At 32.4% G+C, this 19,409-nt stretch overlaps 1 protein-coding gene across 1 annotated transcript in view; it reads right to left on the bottom strand.

Annotated features, from left to right (window-relative positions):
* Positions 1–419: 419 nt before the first annotated feature.
* Positions 420–19,409, bottom strand: part of LOC124353272 (WD repeat-containing protein 11-like) — a gene marked incomplete at its 5' end in the record, with an annotated part of 36,732 nt that continues 17,742 nt past the window's right edge. Inside the window, 8 exon segments of the mRNA XM_046803199.1 lie at positions 420–563; positions 2,447–2,555; positions 3,247–3,420; positions 5,043–5,104; positions 8,660–8,716; positions 8,718–8,822; positions 15,356–15,468; positions 17,464–17,595. Of these exon segments, the coding sequence (XP_046659155.1) occupies positions 435–563; positions 2,447–2,555; positions 3,247–3,420; positions 5,043–5,104; positions 8,660–8,716; positions 8,718–8,822; positions 15,356–15,468; positions 17,464–17,595 (881 nt within the window).

Genomic DNA, 19,409 nt, shown 5'->3' with positions numbered 1-19,409 from the left:
GATCAGAAATTTATAGTGATGTACTAGGCTGGAGACTGATTTTTCAGTTCATACAATTCATGAGAACTGCAAACAAACTGGTCTGAATGAAAGTGTAACTTTGTATAATGGCCAAAGCAGATTATTAGTGATAATTGTGATTGAGTAATATCACAAAATTATACAACATGACAGCTAGCCAAACATTGTTTTTGACAACAATGGGTGTTAGTAGCTTATGGTATTACCATAACGCTAAAGGGCGTATTCAGCACTGTACGTGTCAAATCTATTTTTATTACAAAAATAAAATTGTCAAAGAATATCGAAAACTACAAGCTAGCTTGCCATTGAATGTTACACAAAATATTCTGTAAGAAATCTAAGAAAGTTCTGATTGCCATGAACATAACAACATAAAATAAAATTATAGAAACAGTATGAATGGGAGATTATTATTGGCAAAAAACGAAAACTGTAATACCTGACTCTGACACTGGACTGATGATGGTTGAATCCTCTATAGACTTTCGCTGAACAGTTTTGGCTTGCAGAGACTTGACACTGTGTACTGGGGACCACTCCTGACACACATAATACACAATAGACAATAACCTCTTAATTAAATATTCTTAGGTAACAACTTTCTATCAATCCAATACATAGTACTTTTACAGCATGTGCAACTCTGTTATGAAATTCTTTTTTCTGTGTAGAAAAGATTTTCTTACAGCTATAGGCTTGGTTTTCCGTTTTTCATTTAAGTGGTTCCTTCTTGATGTGATTCACCATCAGAAAATTGTAATGAAGGGAGGAAAATAAAGTATTCTCTCAGTCCTACATTCTCATCTTTCCAACAACAGTTTGAAACTTTGTAGGATTATATGACACCACGATGTATTCCACTCAGATTGGTACTGGAATCTTGTGATTTTTATCCTATTCCAAACCTTACTTTGGTAATTATGGAATTTTTTTACACAAACTACAAGACGTAAATCTAATTTTTTTTAAGTTTCACTAAATAAGAGGTTTCATGCCTTCCAGCCCTTACTGATCTATCACATAAAAAGCACAAGCTTTTGTTGACATTTTTATGGTCAATTATAAAATGAGGCTTAGATGACATATTTACTGACATAATCAACATCTTTCTAAACCAACATCAGTATATTTTATTACAAATAAATCACAAACAGCTAATGTACAGTCATAATTTTGGAAATCCAAATAGCGTGAATGCCTCACAATTTCTCAGGTTTTCCATCAACTACGTACAAACTCACTTATAAAAGAAATAGTTGTGGCAGAACAGCTTCGACAAATGGTAGTAGCAAAATTCTACAATGCTGGAAAACGTCCATCATAGGATGGGAAAGGGGTAAAGGGAACACCTTTAAGTTTAAAAATATTAATTATGACTTTCACATATATGATTGATTGCAATCACTTCTTGGCCAGCTCTTCAGCCTTTTCTACTACATAATTTACATGTATTGTCAATATCCACCAAATTACTGAAACTGAGATATAAATAATATTCTGAAATCACTAAGCATAACAGTTAAACATTCTTTACAACATTTTAAACAGTCTTTACATTATTGCAATAGTATAATTTTATTTTCAATAGGTACATTTCAACCGTTTCATTTCAAATTGCTAAAACAACATTCAAGTTGTTGAGGTTAAAGATTTTAGCAAAGACAGAATGCTTTTCATATTCCATAGCAAAAATATTAAATTTTGCTAGTCGACAATTTACTGCATAATCCCTGTGGATATTAATTTATTGTTTCAACAACTAAAGGAGTTATATTTAATGCCATCCCTGGTTAAGAAATAAAACAAACACTTATAAAAACCGCTTTAAGTAAGCAAAACTTTAACTAATCAATATGTAGTGAACATTTTTCATGCTGAAATTTATGCTTTTGTATTTGATAACTAAAGAAGAGGATATATTGCAGTCTTCAAAACATTGTGTTTCTTTCATTGTAACAGTAGGCAAATGTCCATAATCCTATTTCTTCAAATAATTCATCATCAATAATGAACTTTGAAAAAACTCTCTTTAATGTATATCAATCCAATTTATAACATTATTTTTAGTATTTTTAATTTTGGGGATTTACTTTTAGGATACATCTCATTAATGTTACCAAAACTACTGTCCCGAACAATGAAAAAACCATAATTACACTCCAAAGATCATTCCCGCCTGTCTTACCTAATAAACGATTTAGTTCAAAATTTTCTTAAAATACTTTAAAAATAATGCCTAATCATCTCGGTCATCTAGGAATTGTTTATCATATTAGGGTATTGTCATATTTTGTACATACATCTTTAATTTTACATTTTAAAAATTTCACTTTCACCATGATATTTAAAAATAGTTTATTTTTCCTATTTATAACACTTATAAAGAAATAAATTAAACAAAATTTGATTCCTTCAAACTCACCAAAGCAGTAACAAAGGGAAACTTTTTGGGCATAGTTCGTAGCAGTGCCAACCCCTTCAGATCCCACAGTTCGAATGGTCCATCCTTGTAAACCACGACAAAATATTGTCTGGAGACATAAAAAAGTAAGCTACATCTTTTTTAATGTTAATACAGTTAATTTATATTTATATTGGTGTAAAATAATACTCCTCAGACAGAGTTCACATAGTTACATATTCATTTTATATTGATACCAATAAAAATGGTACACATAAGTGAGTGAGATACAGAATTCATAAGAGATTGCAAGATTGAGACATGTGATTCATAACTGAAATTATCCTTGCTAAAACTCATACTAGAAATCATCATCACTATCTGACAAGTTTATTATTTTATTTCACTACACTATCATTAAATAATACTATAAAACACGAAACTGTTATGGAATACATAGTAGTGAAATAACAAAATGCTTTTTTGGTCCATCTCTAGAGTTTGATATCTGCATTGGAATAACACGTAAGCAGAGGTAAATATCTCTTAAATTTAACAAGTTACAATTGGTCAAAACCAAGCTTGTCAGAGATTGTTAATTACTGCTTAACAAATACACATACTCCAGATAATAGCACAATCTTCAATGTCTATTTTGCTGCTTTTGGTTTTTTTAATAAATTCCAAACATAATTTTGGTTTTTTTGATTTCTGAAACAGTTGTCAAATCTCAATTTTTTTCTGTAATGAAATCATAAATGATGAATAATGTACTGAACACAGTAACACACTTAGACAGAATAATCCAGGTGTACACTAACCTGAGAGGAGAGACTCGCACCATGTCTATTGGGTTCTCGGCTGGCCGGCTCTGTCTGAGAGGAGTAGACTGGCCGGACTGCACATCAGTGAGAAGCAGCTCATTGTTCACCTTGCCAGTCTGGCTGGAGAATGCAAATGACAGAAAGCTGGTCAGCCCGGTCCACTCTATGCCCCTGGACATGTGATTAGTTGTGAATTACTGGCTCAGCACTACACATCAGTGAGAAGCAGCTCATTGTTCACCTTGCCAGTCTGGCTGGAGAACGCAAATGACATAGCATCCATCTATGCCCCTGGACATGTGAATAACACTCAGCACTGCACATCAGTGAGAAGCAGCTCATTGTTCACCTTGCCAGAATGCAAATGACAGAAAGCTGGTCAGACTCTATGCCCCTGGACATGTGATTACTTGTGAATAACGACTCAGCACTGCACATCAGAGAGAAGCAGCTCATTGTTCACCCTTGCCAGTCTGGCTGGAGAATGCAAATGAGACAGAAAGCTGGTCAGCCCCGTCCACTCTATGCCCCGGGGACATGTGATTAGTTGTGAATAACAGACTCAGCACTGCACATCAGTGAGAAGCAGCTCATTGTTCACCTTGCTAGTCTGGCTGGAGAATGCAAATGACAGAAAGCTGGTCAGCCCCGTCCACTCTATGCCCCTGGACATGTGATTAGTTGTGAATAACAGACTCAGCACTGCACATCAGTGAGAAGCAGCTCATTGTTCACCTTGCTAGTCTGGCTGGAGAATGCAAATGACAGAAAGCTGGTCAGCCCCGTCCACTCTATGCCCCTGGACATGTGATTAGTTGTGAATAACAGACTCAGCACTGCACATCAGAGAGAAGCAGCTCATTGTTCACCTTGCCAGTCTGGCTGGAGAATGCAAATGAGACAGAAAGCTGGTCAGCCCCGTCCACTCTATGCCCCTGGACATGTGATTAGTTGTGAATAACAGACTCAGCACTGCACATCAGTGAGAAGCAGCTCATTGTTCACCTTGCCAGTCTGGCTGGAGAATGCAAATGAGACAGAAAGCTGGTCAGCCCGGTCCACTCTATGCCTCTGGACATGCGATTAGTTCTTGTGAATAACAGACTCAGCACTGCACATCAGAGAGAAGCAGCTCATTGTTCACCTTGCCAGTCTGGCTGGAGAATGCAAATGACAGAAAGCTGGTCAGCCCCGTCCACTCTATGGCCATGGATATGTGATGCGTTAAACCCCTTGATTAATGATGTTTTCACCACTGCAACGTATGTCAGTATTTTATACCCCCTTTTGACAAGGTTTGTACAAATTTGCTACAGCAACATATGTCTCACTACTTGGGTACTGCTTATACACATTAATATTTCATTGTCCGTCACATTACATGACTAATTAATCGTTGACTTCACCATAAGGTGTTTTATTTATTATAATTTTTCGTTTTGTCTTTCCGTAATCTTCACTTAAAAATTATTCAAAGAATACATTTGTGGGATTATATTTCACAATAACAAGAATGTTGTTCACTTTAGTAAAAAATAGCATCAAAGTTGACCAACCTCTCATAGGAAACCCCTTTATTCCTAAAATGTAGGCAAAGTTCTTTTAATGAAATATAAGGTCCAATTTGGAAAAGTAGCTTATATTGGAGTAAAAAATGTGATTCAAAATGTCTTATCCAAACTTTCACTTACACCATACATGCAAATAAGGTATTACAGTAATTAATCACAATTCTATTAGGCTTCCAAAATAATTAAATTATGTAATGTTAAATAACAAAAGTAAACACTAACCTCACTGGTTGGTTGTGTAGTGCCAACTCTTTTTCAATAATACCTGTTGCCATGTTGTAAATCTGTAACAGAGAATTTAATTTAAAATATGGCATATTGTGAACAAGCCTAAACCAGCTAAGCTGATAAATACATTTTAAGACAAATATTTGTAGTTCTAGCGTTTAGATTAAATAGGCTACACCTATCCACTTATCCACCTAGCTAAGTGTCTTTGTCACCTATCCACTAGCTAAGTCTGGATTCCTATGCTCCCTTATTTCTAAAATGCCAACTTCGTAACTTAAAGACTGGTGGACAATTCTTATTTTTAAGATTTCTAACCATATGCTACAACAAAGACAATATAATTCAGGGTATAATTTTATTATTATTATTAAATTTATCTTTTTGCTTTATTTATTTATTTAACCCGTACTTTGCCCTTGCTTAACTAGCTATTGATATAAATAAATAAACGTTTGATTTACAATAATTGCTATTGAGTTTATTTGTCACATACAGGGTTTTGTGGATTATACTGCCATGGGCACATACAAAAAATTATATCCAACATAGGAAAAATTGAGGTACATGTTAAATTTGAATTTATACAAAAATAGGTTTAAATTTTGAAAAATTTGGAATCATAAATTGGGTAGATCTTACTTGAGTTCAAATCCAGTTTTACTTTGTATGTTCCATTGACACTTATTCATCTTCCAATCATCCTTGTCGGCTTAAGTGTAGATTTAATACTGGTAGTGGTAATCCTTGCAGATCTCAGAGTTCTGGTTGTCATCCAATATTCAAGTGTTCATCATCTAGTAAATGTCTTTTCTGTTCTTGGATTCAAAAATCGAGATTCACCAATTTAAAACAAATAATAAAAGTATTACCGTATTTAATAACTCAAATGTTTATTAACTTTGATGAGAAATGCTTCTTCTCAGTCTCCTATTAAGCCATCATTCAAAAGAATAAACTTCCATTATTGTAAAGTCACCAGCTGATCTAAATTCACTTTATAACTCCAGGTGTTGTAAACTTACTTTGCATAACAATCTCCTTGATATTAAGATTTAATGTATTCTGTGGTATTTGGTCTAAAGAAATTATTTTATTTTTATCTGATGATTCAATTTTACAATAGTTTTATGTATTTCTATCTTATATGTATGATAATTTGTTTTATGTTAATTTTAACTCTAAAATAGGTTGCTAGTTTTTCTTAATTTTAAAATCTATTAATTTATATATGTTTATTGTAAGTTATCAAAATTATATGGGTGTATGTTCTTCTTCTTGTATGGATTCCTGTGTGTGTGTATATATGTGGTATAAACTCCTATATTTATTTATTAATCTTTTATAAACAAACATAAAATAATATGAACTATTAACTTTTCAAAACACAATTGTAACATTAGAATTGCAACTAAGTGAGAAAAATCATAAGTTTATTCAGTGATTAGTTGTTTTATCACAGGTTATAACCACAGTAAGTCAATCATCTACAATACTTCAATAATTCACTCTTTAAATGCCATAAGCCCATTAACTCACAAGCATAGTAGTCTTTATAACTCCCACCAAAGAAACCAACAGGGAGTAAATAATTATGAAATATTTTTGTATTACTTTTGTACCATGTTTGCCGTACTTTATGAAGTGCCAACACTCATAGCAAGTAAGCCCACCAGCACCTTGACTTGCGCCTTATACTCTAACTTTGACATTTCTGTTCACTCTATGTTTATAAAGTTTATTAGTTTATTGGTCTATAAGGTGGTTTTATTAGTTTACAATGAGTTGTTTGTTCTTGAAATTTGAAAATAAATTTTTGTAAATTATTATGACTATCAGGGCTAATTCAGATGATACAAAACTAGATGATTTCATTCTTGGAGTACTAAAATTGTAAAATAGTTTAACTTTTTACCAAATTTTTATTTCTTTACTTCTTACTGTTTTCTTCATCTAGAGTTTATAATACCCGCACAGTTTCATAAAATAATCTAATTTAATGTTTTCAGTGTTTTTTTTTACATACTGGCACTTATATTTTTTAAATTCTACAGCAATAATGTCATTATTCCTTAGTGTTAAACATACTTTTTAATTTTTCAACATTGTTTTATGTTTTTAATAAACTTTTAAACCAAATAAAGAATAATTCCACATAGATAACATAATTCTGTGCTTTGGTGTTAAAACAAAGTTCTTACAAAATAACAGGACATTCAAATGGTTAAAGTAAATTCAAAAACAATAAATAAAATAGTAACAATTTTTTTTTTTTTGACACTTTTAGGTAACATTATTATAACTACCTCAAAATTGGTTTCATAAATTTTCCACTTCATCCTTTTATTCTACAATATATTTTAATATATAAGATGCTGACTGCAAATATCAAAATACAGATTCAATTTGATATTGAATACTGATTTCTCTTGTGGATAGAACATATTAATAACCATTTGGAGAACAAAATGAGATCCGTTGTGTATGTAGCAATAATAGAATTTTGTAAGTGCTAGATTCTGAAGCAAACAACTAGAGAACACATTCTTATGATAAAAGCATAATAATATTTATAAACAAAAATAAAGGAAATACTGTATATTAAATTTGGTACTCTATGTAGTTTATAGAATTTGCAAAGATTATAATTTTAGTAACTTTTTATAATGAAGTTATAAATGCTGCGAAATGTTATATATTGGACTGAAATTTGGAAATAATATATCCATTATTTATTTATTTATTTATTTATAATTTTATGGCCTACATTGGACCACTTTAGTCACTTTATATTTTCTAGTCTTTCTTCTTTTATCCACCCAATATTTCTTCATCCTTTCCGAGCGTAATTTCCTTTCCTCCTCCGGAACCACTCTTCCTATTCGTTGTTTGTTTCTTTTCAGCTGTAGTGTAGAGTGTTTGTCATTCAATATCTTCAATGTGTTTGTCTTGTGTTTTAAATCCTCTACTGTAATTTGTAACTCTCTCATATCTTCCTTTAATTCTGTGATCCATTTAATGTCACTTTTACTATACCACAGTTTTTCTACTATTTTCCTGCTAATTCTATTTTCAGGTGTTCTTAACAAATGCCCCAGGAATGATATTCGTTTCTTTTTAATTATACTTGTAATGGGTTCTATATTTTTGTAGACTGTTTCATTGGAAGCTAGTCTCCAAACTCCGTCTACTTGATAGTTTGTCCATTATTAGTAGAATAACTAAGAAAATTACAGAAAAAGTTAACTATACATTAAAAAGATATTCTCGTTGTAAATTTAAAATATTTAATATTAAAATTTAAATCTTACTTCCTATTACATATTGTTTATTTTTAAAAGGTTATAAACATATTGTACTAATATGACCTGAAAGAGGATATCATAAGGAATACATCAACAACAAAATTACCATTCTATTTATAAGCATTACAAGGTTACAATTATACTGATAAAACTATACAAAATAGCTCGAATAAGCCTAGTATTTTTTTTTTCAAATAGTCTAATTTTTTGGCAGTCTCCAAAGGGTTGAGGCAAAGTCTGTTACAGTTAAATGTGTGGTTCCATTCATCCTAGTTCATAAGAATAAGGTTGGGATCTACATCTGACCTGTACTGTGCCACTGAGCGTACCCCCCGCCATGATGGGGTTGTAATGAGAGCGGTTTGCGAGTGGTGAGTGGCGGACACATCCGTATGACAGTGAGCGGACTAGCCACAGCACTCAGCAGTCCTGTAGTCATCAGTCGCAACGGCGGCACTACACATCTCTCCTGTACACATATTCGTGCAATATTGTCAACTATTGGTAACAATAGCAGTAACAATATTTTCTTTGACATATTGTGTGGTAAAAATCCACCACCTGATAATTTTTTAACAGTTGCAGATAAAGATAGTTTAATGCATGTATTTTTATAAATGTTGATGTAATATATATATATATATATATATATATATATATATATATATATATATATATATATATATATATATAGCTTATTCATTGTTCATTGTTTCAAATTTTATTAGTTTATTGTTTTTTATGTTGTTAACTGTTGTCTAATTATTTATTTGTAAATGTATGTCTTTTAGTCTATTAATAATTTACGTTTTTAACGTTAAAACTATTACAGTTTAGTTTATATAGTGTTATAACTATTTATAAAGTTGTTCTATGTTTGTTTTAGTTTTCACTTAAATATAGTGGTCATATAGTACGTCTTTTAATCTATTAATAATTTATGTTTTTATGTTAAAACTATTACAGTGTATGTAGAATCTTGGAGCATTGGAATAACTATTTATTTGTAGTACTCACTAGATTAAAAGAATACGACATTTTCCAATAATATAGATTTTTTATTTTGTGCAAGGCCTTTCTGAAAATCAAAGATTCCATCATCAGGCACTTCACAAATTAATCAAAATGTTACATTTTTGTAATAAAAATTAATTTTATAAATAACATATGGTACCGATTAGATAGAGGAGTATTCAAAATCTGTAAATCATTGAGTTGAAACTAGCTCTTTTTTGTTGAGGTGGATGGTTAGATTAATAAAATCTATCATGCACGTTCACAAAAAATGTCAAATTCAAATTTTGAATGGTTTTCTAATTACTCATTTTAAAAATGGTAATAATAATTTGTTTTGACAAGTTTCGTATAAGCTAACATTTAATGTCGGTACGATAGATTTAGTGGTAGAGATATTCAAAAGTCTGTAAATCATTGCAAAGAGTTGATCATCACTAGCTCTACTTTTGTTGAGGGGGATGGTTAGACTTCGTTTTAGCCGTAGTTTCAAAATTAAACTCCTATTTATATAGCGTCGGATTTCCCATTGCTGTAAATGTCAATTCAATAATTTGTAGTATGGTTTCTATTACTGAAACACAGTATATTCATAATGGTATACTATTGGAATATATACATGCTCAACTATTTTCGTATGTAAATTTAATGGTAAGGGTAAACAAACCAATTGAGGGTAGGAGATTATAGTTCCAATTGTAGGTTTTCAAATTTTTAACATTAGAATATTGAAACTAAAGATTTCATCAACAGTATCTAGATATCCACTTTCTTGGATAAATTGATTGTATAAAATCACTTTGTCTTTAGCCGAAAATGAAGGAAGAGGTTTCAAAAGTTTTTGAAGTGTTCTCATAAATCATTTTTGCAATAGGGAGTAGCACTGAAATGGAGGAGTGAGATAGTGACACATTGACTGGATGGGACTGCATCGAGAGCGCGATTTGGGGGTTGGTGCGCAGTAGGTGATTCTTTATGAATTGAAACTGAAGGTGATTATGAGTATTGCGGTATACACAGGTTTGAATGTAACATGGACATATTTCGAGTGGCAAAACTATTTCTTTTGTAAATTTATAGGGAAGCAAAAACACAATTCAATACTTCATTTAACGCTGCATTCTCGTATCTCATAATTGGATCACATTAGAAATACAGTGAAACTACCGTCGAAAAAAAAGGACTATTACACTGTATTCGTCTTCTTTCTACTCAATAGTGTCTTTCACAACTGATAGTATTGTATCTAAAACTCGCATATTCTATTTTCTTGCAACGAAATCACTAGGAACATGGAAGATGCGTCCCATAGTGTCCCAAATTTTGAGTGCTATCTTGATCAACCACTTGTGATAATGTTAAAATAGCGTTGGACTGAGTCTAATCATGTCTTGACACTATGGGACCGCATTCAGACATTTCACTGTTTGTGTATTTTTGGTACAAGACAATATTAATATTTGGAATTGTAGGATTGGGAACTGTAAAGTTTTCTGTATAATTGGTGGTCTGATTTCCCAAAATTTTTGTTTTGCTCAATCTTTATGAAGACCACAACGTCTCAAAGCGCTATTATGAAGGATCATACAACTGGTTATGAACTTGGTCATCAGACGCTTCGCCACATAGAGAAATGAAATCTTTTTAACAGACTCAACAGTTCTGATGGGACATTGATTAGATCGTAAAAAGGGATATAGAATGATAACGAAAAGGTCATGATAATAAGTATGTAGAAAAGTTCAAGCTACATTCTAGAAGGATTTAGATGAGATGTATAGAAAACTAAGCAATTAGGAGTCGTGTATATGGGTTACTTCTACTATACTTTGATGGAAGGAAAAGAGATACAAGAAGAGCTGGAAAAATGGGATTAAATAGTACCGATTTTTAAGAAAAGGCATTAAGCAAAAATGCGAGAATTACAGGGGAATAACTTTGTTGTGCAATACACAACAAAAAAATTTATGGAAAAATTACTGTTGGCAGAAAAATTACAGACCAGTAACTGGAGGAAACAGGAAGAGAGGAGCAATGTGGATTTTAGGAAAGGTAGGTCAAGGTGGATGCTATGTTTGTGATGAGACAAGTGTTAGAAAAGAGGTGGGAATAGGGAAAAGATACAATGTGGCGTTTATAGGACCTACATGAAAAGGCATATGATAAGGTATGAGAGAAAGGATATGGGAGAGTAATGGAGAAAGAAGAGGATTGCGTGAGGCGGAATAGTAGATAAAAATAAAGAACCTGTTACGCTTATGTTAAGAAACAGGGTAAGAATTGAAGAAAAATATACAGATACTTTTAAAACAGAGAGAGGAGTAAGCAGGGACGCCCCATATTGTCACTTTCCTTTTCAATATTATATTGGATGATAATTATTCTGGAAGTACAAAAGGAAACCCAGAGGAGCAGAAGAACTTAAGACAATAGCATATGCGGATGACATAATGATATGGGAAAAATAGGGAAGAAGAGTTAGAACGAGGAGGTTTAAACAAATGGGCAAAAGTGGTGAAGAAAATATGGTTTAGAGAGATGATATCATACAAAAATGTAAAGTAATGAAAGTAGAGAAGAAGGGATGGACTAACAAAGGACCGTGTTTGTTGAAGGGAAAAAGACTTGGAAAAGGTGAAGGAATTCTGTTATTTAGGAAGTATCATAACAGATCGGGGCACAATAAGAGAAGAGATAGGAAACAGGAATATGGAAAGAGTGGAAAAGTTTTTCAATATGGTTGGAAGATGATTGTTGTGGAATTGGGATACATTGGTAAAGAATCAAAAAGTTTTTGATTGTATAAATCTTATTTCCAACCAATTTTTATTATATGGGAGCAGAAAGAAAAAGAAAAAATAAAAAAGAAACGGTGGTGTGGACTAAAAATGATTTAAGCAGATTGCAAGCTGCAGGAAATGAGATTTTTAAGAGGGATAGAGAAGATACAAGATAAGGAGATAGAATAATGGAAACGAAATAACCAGAGAAATGATGAAGGTAGTATTTCACTGCAAGAGACAATGGAAGGAAGAAGAATTATCAGTGGATGGGGCATGTGAAGTAGGGATGGGAGGATAAGTAGAATGCCTTGATTAGCAATGGAGAAGGAGGAAGGAGGAAGAAGGACCAAGAGGAAGACCGAGAGGAAGATGGGAGGACCAAGTGTGGAAAGACATAGAGAGAAGGGGGGACTTACAGAAAATGACAGGTGGATGAAGAGGAGACCTGGATGGATAGACTAAATGTGGAGGGAGGCTAGGTACGACGACGACCCGTGAGAACAGGAAAACGTCTGACGATGATGATGATGATGAATGATGATGATTGATGATGATGATTTATTCTTCATGTTTCTAAAAAGTTATAAATGAAAGCAAAATCTTCGGTATACAATATTCAATAAACACAGTTACACTGTAAATGAGTTATTAAAACAAAAGGATGTATTTTTAATTTGAAAGCCGACAACAAGTAAATACTATTGTTATTATGGACAAAAGATGAATAATTTTGAAAAGACAAGAGAACCAATTTTAAATAATTGTTCAATAACAGCTAATGTTTAAAAAAGACATATTCCCTTTATATCTAGTGATACTACAAATATTACAGTGTAGTTTATATAGTGTTGTAACTATTTGTTGTGTTATTCTATGTTTATTTTAATTTTCACTTAAATATAGTAGTTACAAACAGAATTCAACAAACAATGAAAAAGTAAAATTGTGTTATATTGCTATTGACGAAATCTATTGCATCACTGTATGTTTAATGATGAATAAAATCTTGAATCTTGAGAAAAAAGAAAACTTAAGGAATTTCATTACGTCAATATGACTTACTTTTTGGAATATACAAAATATTGGTGACATGCTCCCCCCCTCCTTAACTAAAAATTGTCAAAAAAACAAAGCATTGTTTGTGATATATTACTTTTTTTTAATTTTTATTCAATTTTGGTCTTTATCATATTTGTTTTCTAGATGTGTCTATGTTCAAGATGGAGCTTATATTGGTTTTTCTTATTTAATTACTATATTATAAAATCGCAACAACCAATATTGTATAAATTATTATTCTGCGAGGCCTTTCAATAGTAAGGCTGTCTTCATCAGACAAATCACAAAACTAAATACATAAAGTACTTTTTTTATTTTTAAAATAGTTAGATGTATGTGATTTTGATATTCATCTTTCCTGTCTTGCGTAGTGGAAAATAAAGATAAATCACTACTTTGAATTATGTTAAGTAAATTCTGAAAATTATTTTTATAATCTTAATGAAAATAATATAGAATTTTCTATTGATCTTTGATTTAATAAATCTTACATGTTTATTTTACGAGGGTCTTCCAGAAAAGTAAAGAACGTTTTGTTATAAGTCAATAAAAACAAAAGATAAGAGCATGAAAATTTATTTATAAATACTTATAAACTTACTCTATTTTTCTACAAAATCGCCGGAACTGTCAAGGCACTTGTTGTAGCGTGGCACCAGTTTTTCTATACCGACGTTATACTGTTCTGCCGCCAAGGAATGAAGCCACGTTTTTACTCCTTCTTTGAGGTCTTCGTCACCCAAAAAGTTTTTTCCGCCTAAAAACACTTTCAACTTTGGAAACAAGTGATAGTCACTCGGAGCCAGATCTGGACTATACGGAGGGTGTCCGAAGATTTGCCATTTTGAAAGAATTGAGTTCTGCTTTGGTTCGTGCACTGCAATGAGGCCGAGCATTGTCGTGGATCAGCACCACTTTCGACGACAGCATTCCGCGTCGTTTGTTCTGAATAGCGCGGCGAAGCCGATGCAAGGTCTCGATGTAGGCCTCTGAGTTGATTGTTTCGCCTCTCGGCATGAACTCCACATAGATTAGGCCTTTTCGGTCCCAAAAAAACTGTTGCCATCAATTTCCTGGTGTTCAAATTTGGTTTTTCTTTCCTGTTTTTTGTTGGTGAATTCGAGTGATGCCATTCCATTGACTGGAGCTTTGTTTCCGGGGTTCGATAGGAAACCCAAGTTTCGTCACCCGTTACTACGATGCGGTCAAGAAACGCATCACCTTCTTCGTCATACTGAGTCAAAAACTCAAGAGCTGCTCCCATCCGTTTAGTCTTGTGGACATCAGTAAGAATCTTAGGCACCCAACGAGCACACATTTTCTGATAACCAAGACGTTCAGTCACTATTTCGTGCAAAAGCGAGCGACCTTGAAATTTGTGGAAAAAATTCCACTAGACCACTCAAAGTGAAACGACGGTTTTGTTGAATTTTTCCATCAACTTTCGCTGCCAACTCGTCAGTAACGAGTGACGGCCTTCCACTTCGTTCCTCGTCGTGCACATTAGTTCGACTTTCCTTAAATTGAATGCACCATTTTCTCACTGATGACTCGTTCATCGCATTGTCACCGTAAACTGCCTTAATTTGCCTATAAATTTCAATAGGTCGAACATTCTGTGCATTCAGAAACCGTATCATACTACGCAGTTCACACTTGGCGGGATTTTCAATTAACGCCGCCATTTTAAACTTTCACAGGAGACGCAAACGTGACCTCACGTTACCGCTACTCAGCTCACACTGAGGCAGAAGTGTGGCTAACGAACAAGCTATCTACCGCGGTGGTGGGGGAACTGCGCCGCCCGTGATGCGCAATCGTTCTTTACTTTCTGGAAGACCCTCGTATTTATTTAATACATATTGTGTTCATGATGATTTTTTTTTATCTACAAAAAGTAGATTTATACGTGCAGTAATGATGTATTTACAGGATTTACATGTATTCATTCAGGAATTATCAAGGCTATGTGGAACTTTTTTAAACCCTGTATATAACCCCATACAACTGTGCAATGTATGTGTTTGGTGCCAGAAAGAAAGAGTGTTTGAATGAAATAAAAATAAAAAACAGACCACTATAGCTGCACAAAATTAGGTATACAATGCATGAATGACGACAAAACAATCTAAATATTAGTTCTTACATCATAGGCTGGTCTGAACATCTGGCTGAGACAGAGAGGGGTATCCTCCAGGTTGGCAGAACTGATGGTGTCCAATTCCAGGTGTACCAACTTACCAGACCCGAGCAGAAGAACTGAAAGCAAGCAATACTTTACTTTTTAGTAAAGGTTTTCGTGAACCAAAATATTCACTTTTAAAAGCTTATTTTAGTTTATATAATTACTCGAAATGTTAGACAAATATTGGGATCAATACTAAGTTGATATCTAGAGACTAAACATCAATTGATTGAGTGCGATCATTCAAACTAAGGATAGCACGAAAATTCAAGCAAAGAACTTAAAGAAAAGAAAAATTAAGCCCGTAGTTTTTTGGGACCGGAAAGGCTCTTTTCTTAAAGACTTTCTGCCAAAAGGAACAGCAGTAAATGCTGAGAAGTACTGTGAAACCTTATCAAAGCTATTCAAAAACCATCACATGAACAAGGACTGGTGTCTAGCGGTGGCAATTTCCTTCACAATAAAGCTTGGCCTAATATTGCAGCAAGAACAAAGATGCAACTGGGCAACATTTTAAATCCGTTCCTGCCAATCTCCAACCAAAAAATTGTTCTTTTTATTTTATTTTATTCAGTGGTGGGTTTCATACAATTTTTTCCAGTGTTTAATGTGCTTATTAAAATGTTAATCAATCTCTACCTTGTGTTTTAGTTTCTATTATCTGAGACAGAGAGCAAATTCTAATTCCCAAATTGTTGCTTTTCAGTTGTTTTTATTCCAATTAACAATGACAAATGTTAAAGTAACCTTTTGTTCTCTATCAGCAAACTAAGTCCAACATCGCAAATGTCCCATTCCAATCCATTGCCAAACTCAGTCCGACATTAGTTTTAAGTTTTTCCTGCTATAAATAGTTTAGATTCGTATTACTTTATCCAATAAACATTTCAGTAATGTTTTAAACTGTTTAGTTATTTTGTATAATCTAGTCAGCAAAAATTTTTTATTTATAACAGTCAACTGATGTTTTTATTATAACTAAAATGTTACACGATCATGTGTTGCACAATTTACAGTTGTGTGTGATAGGCTATGTTTTGGCTGTAATCTTTTGGTACATTTAGGTTTGTGATGAATTTCTTTCTATTCCTATTGTAATGAGAATATGTTGTAGTAAATATTTTTCTCTTAATAACGTACTTGCTATAGACATGTACACAATCTATGCACATATTTGTATTTGACTTCCTGTTTATGTCTTTCTATTAATAGTTGTTCTTTATTTGCTACATTAAATAACTATTTAGTACTTAATCTCAAAACTGCAAGAAAAACACAATGTTTGGTAATTTGAATATTTTATGGCCTAGCTTGATTTTGTTTGGTCAAGCCAAGCACTTGCTCATATGACCTACCACAACATTATATATATATATATATATATATATATATATATATATATATATATATATATATATATATATATATGTATGTATATATATATATATATATGTATGTGTGTGTATTATATATATATATATATATTATATAACTTGTGATGAAACTTACTTCAACTACATTGTAGAGGCTGCTTTCTTATTGGACTCCTTTAATTCACTTAAAAACAAACACTCACACAAATAAAAATTGTATTATTGGAGTGTTTGTTTTCAAATTACTTAAACTATATATTGTTCTTTCATATATAATAAGTAATAATATAGTTTTATAAAATTATATAGGCAAAAAATGTTTATTGGATGCCTATGCTAAAATACCAAATTTTAATTGGAGCTTAGGGTGTAACCAATTACCAACTAAATATAATCCAAAAGTGAACAATTTTTTCAAACCATCTATTAAAAAAACTTTAATCAAAGAAGTAACAAGGTTCTTTGGAAATTTCTCCTGTTATCCTATTTCCTGTTCTACCTTTTTTCCATTGCTTCTTTCTATGTTATGAATTCTTCACTGTAAGAAAATTGATGCTAGTTTACATTACATAATCTTTATAATCCTCAATGACTTGTTATCAAGAAAATTAAGGTTAACCTCATCCACGTAAACACAATTGTTATTAAATCTGATGATTTCCTGAAAACTTTAGAGAATTAGAATGAAATACTCACCAATATTCTTCTCCGTAATCGGGTCCAAAGCGATAGCTAGTACTTTAGAACCTTTCATCTGGCGGATCACTTCACTCTGGCAACGGTGCTCATAGCTCAAGAATACATCTGCACTGTGTCCTGTCATCACATCTGAAAAGACTATTCTTCAGCAGACATAACTTACTTTACACATATCAAAACGATGTGATATAGCATGTAACTGTTGCAGGACACAAACACATATTTTCTCAAAATAAGTTTTTTACTACCAAGCAGTAATACATTTTGGCCATAAAGATCACAAAAAATTAATGCTTTTAACTATTTGTTACTATCTCTATAGCACGTTATTTGGTGATCTGCAACATAAACATTACAAAAGCCATTGATAAGTGAATTACACACAGGTATTGAAAAGGAAACTAGATTTTTCCTCATTAAATGTATTAAAATGGAGGGTGAGCCTGTTATAATTTTGGAACGTCTTCTTGAAAATCACTCCATTATAATATAAAAGTAAACATATAACATATTTACACCTTTCACATAATTTACTCTATTCAACTAAATAATATTATTGGAAATGCATCCAAAACTGTCCAAGCGAGCTTTCTACACAACAAAGATACTAAGTCGGGATGGACGAGGACTCCAGCTTAGACACTAGGCACTTATGAACGGTAACATATAATTTATTCCAAAGATTGGTGCTTGGATTTTTGTTGGTCTTTAGTACATGTATCAGGATTACTGATCTGTAGTAATGGCCCACCTGAAATTGAGATCAATAGCTTCTGGTAAAACTGGTAGAAGTTGAAAGTAATAGTGTATTTTTTTAATAATAATGTAATAGAAGAAATACCTGTTTAGTACTATTTAACTTCACTATTACAAAATAAACTGGATTACTAATCTCATATTTTCCTAGATATATACTAAGAAACTACAATAATTAAATAATGATTATTTCTAAAAAAGATTTAATTACAAAGTTTATTACGACTAAAATACATTACTCGTAAGTAATAGTCTTACAGCACAACAGAAATAAATATAAATTAATTATCCACTATAACCACATTAGCTATATACAGGGTGATTCAAAACTAAACGGCAATCTCTCGGGAGCTTATTCTATAGCTAAAAACAAGTAAAAAAGTTCATATAACCATATGCCCGGAAACGCTTCGTTAGCGAGTTACGCCTAGCGAAAGATTTCGCCCGGATTTCAGAACCCTTGTTGTGAAGTCAGGCCGTATAAAAATGGTAAAGGTAGTTTACAAAGAAAACAAATACGATTGTTTTTTATGTTTTTATATCTGAAAAAATTTTATTAAAATTCGTCCCAGAGCTGTAAATACAATACTTTCAGAGATATCTTACGTAAAACACAAGAATTGGTGCAAAGAAATAACACATTTTTGTGTTTAACGTAAGATTACTTCCATAAATGTTAAATAAGTGTCATTTTTATTCTTAAACAGATTTGTAGAACATTTAATTCTGAAAAGATTCATGTGAATTACTTAGGAATAAAATTAATAATAGGTATTGAAATTTAGCTTTATTTAAAAATAAAAACAGACGCACAAAAATGCATATTCTTATCTGCATAAAATATTAACTAATGTTTAGGTTGTGAGTAACAGCTGATCATTTATTCTAGACTGAACATTAACATAAAATGTATTTACCTTTATAAAAACTGTAATAATCACCTATAATAGTTGCTCAAAGTGTTCTCCGTTGTTAGCAATGCACGTTTTTCGCACGACGAATCCACTCTTTTCTAGCGCGTTTCATAACGTTTGGAGCATTCTTGATAGTTTCTGCCACCTCTGTAATGCGATTACGTAAACTCCTCTATGGTGTTAATCCGTTTTGACATAAACAATTGACTTCATCCAACCCCATAAGAAAAAGTCTGCTGGCGTGAGGTCAGGAGAAACGTGGTGGCCATTTTA

This window comes from Homalodisca vitripennis, chromosome 1 (assembly GCF_021130785.1).
Source record: "Homalodisca vitripennis isolate AUS2020 chromosome 1, UT_GWSS_2.1, whole genome shotgun sequence".
Taxonomy (NCBI): Eukaryota; Metazoa; Arthropoda; class Insecta; order Hemiptera; family Cicadellidae; genus Homalodisca; species Homalodisca vitripennis.
Note: the sequence above shows the minus strand (reverse complement) of the source record. Positions and strands in the feature narration are given on the sequence as shown.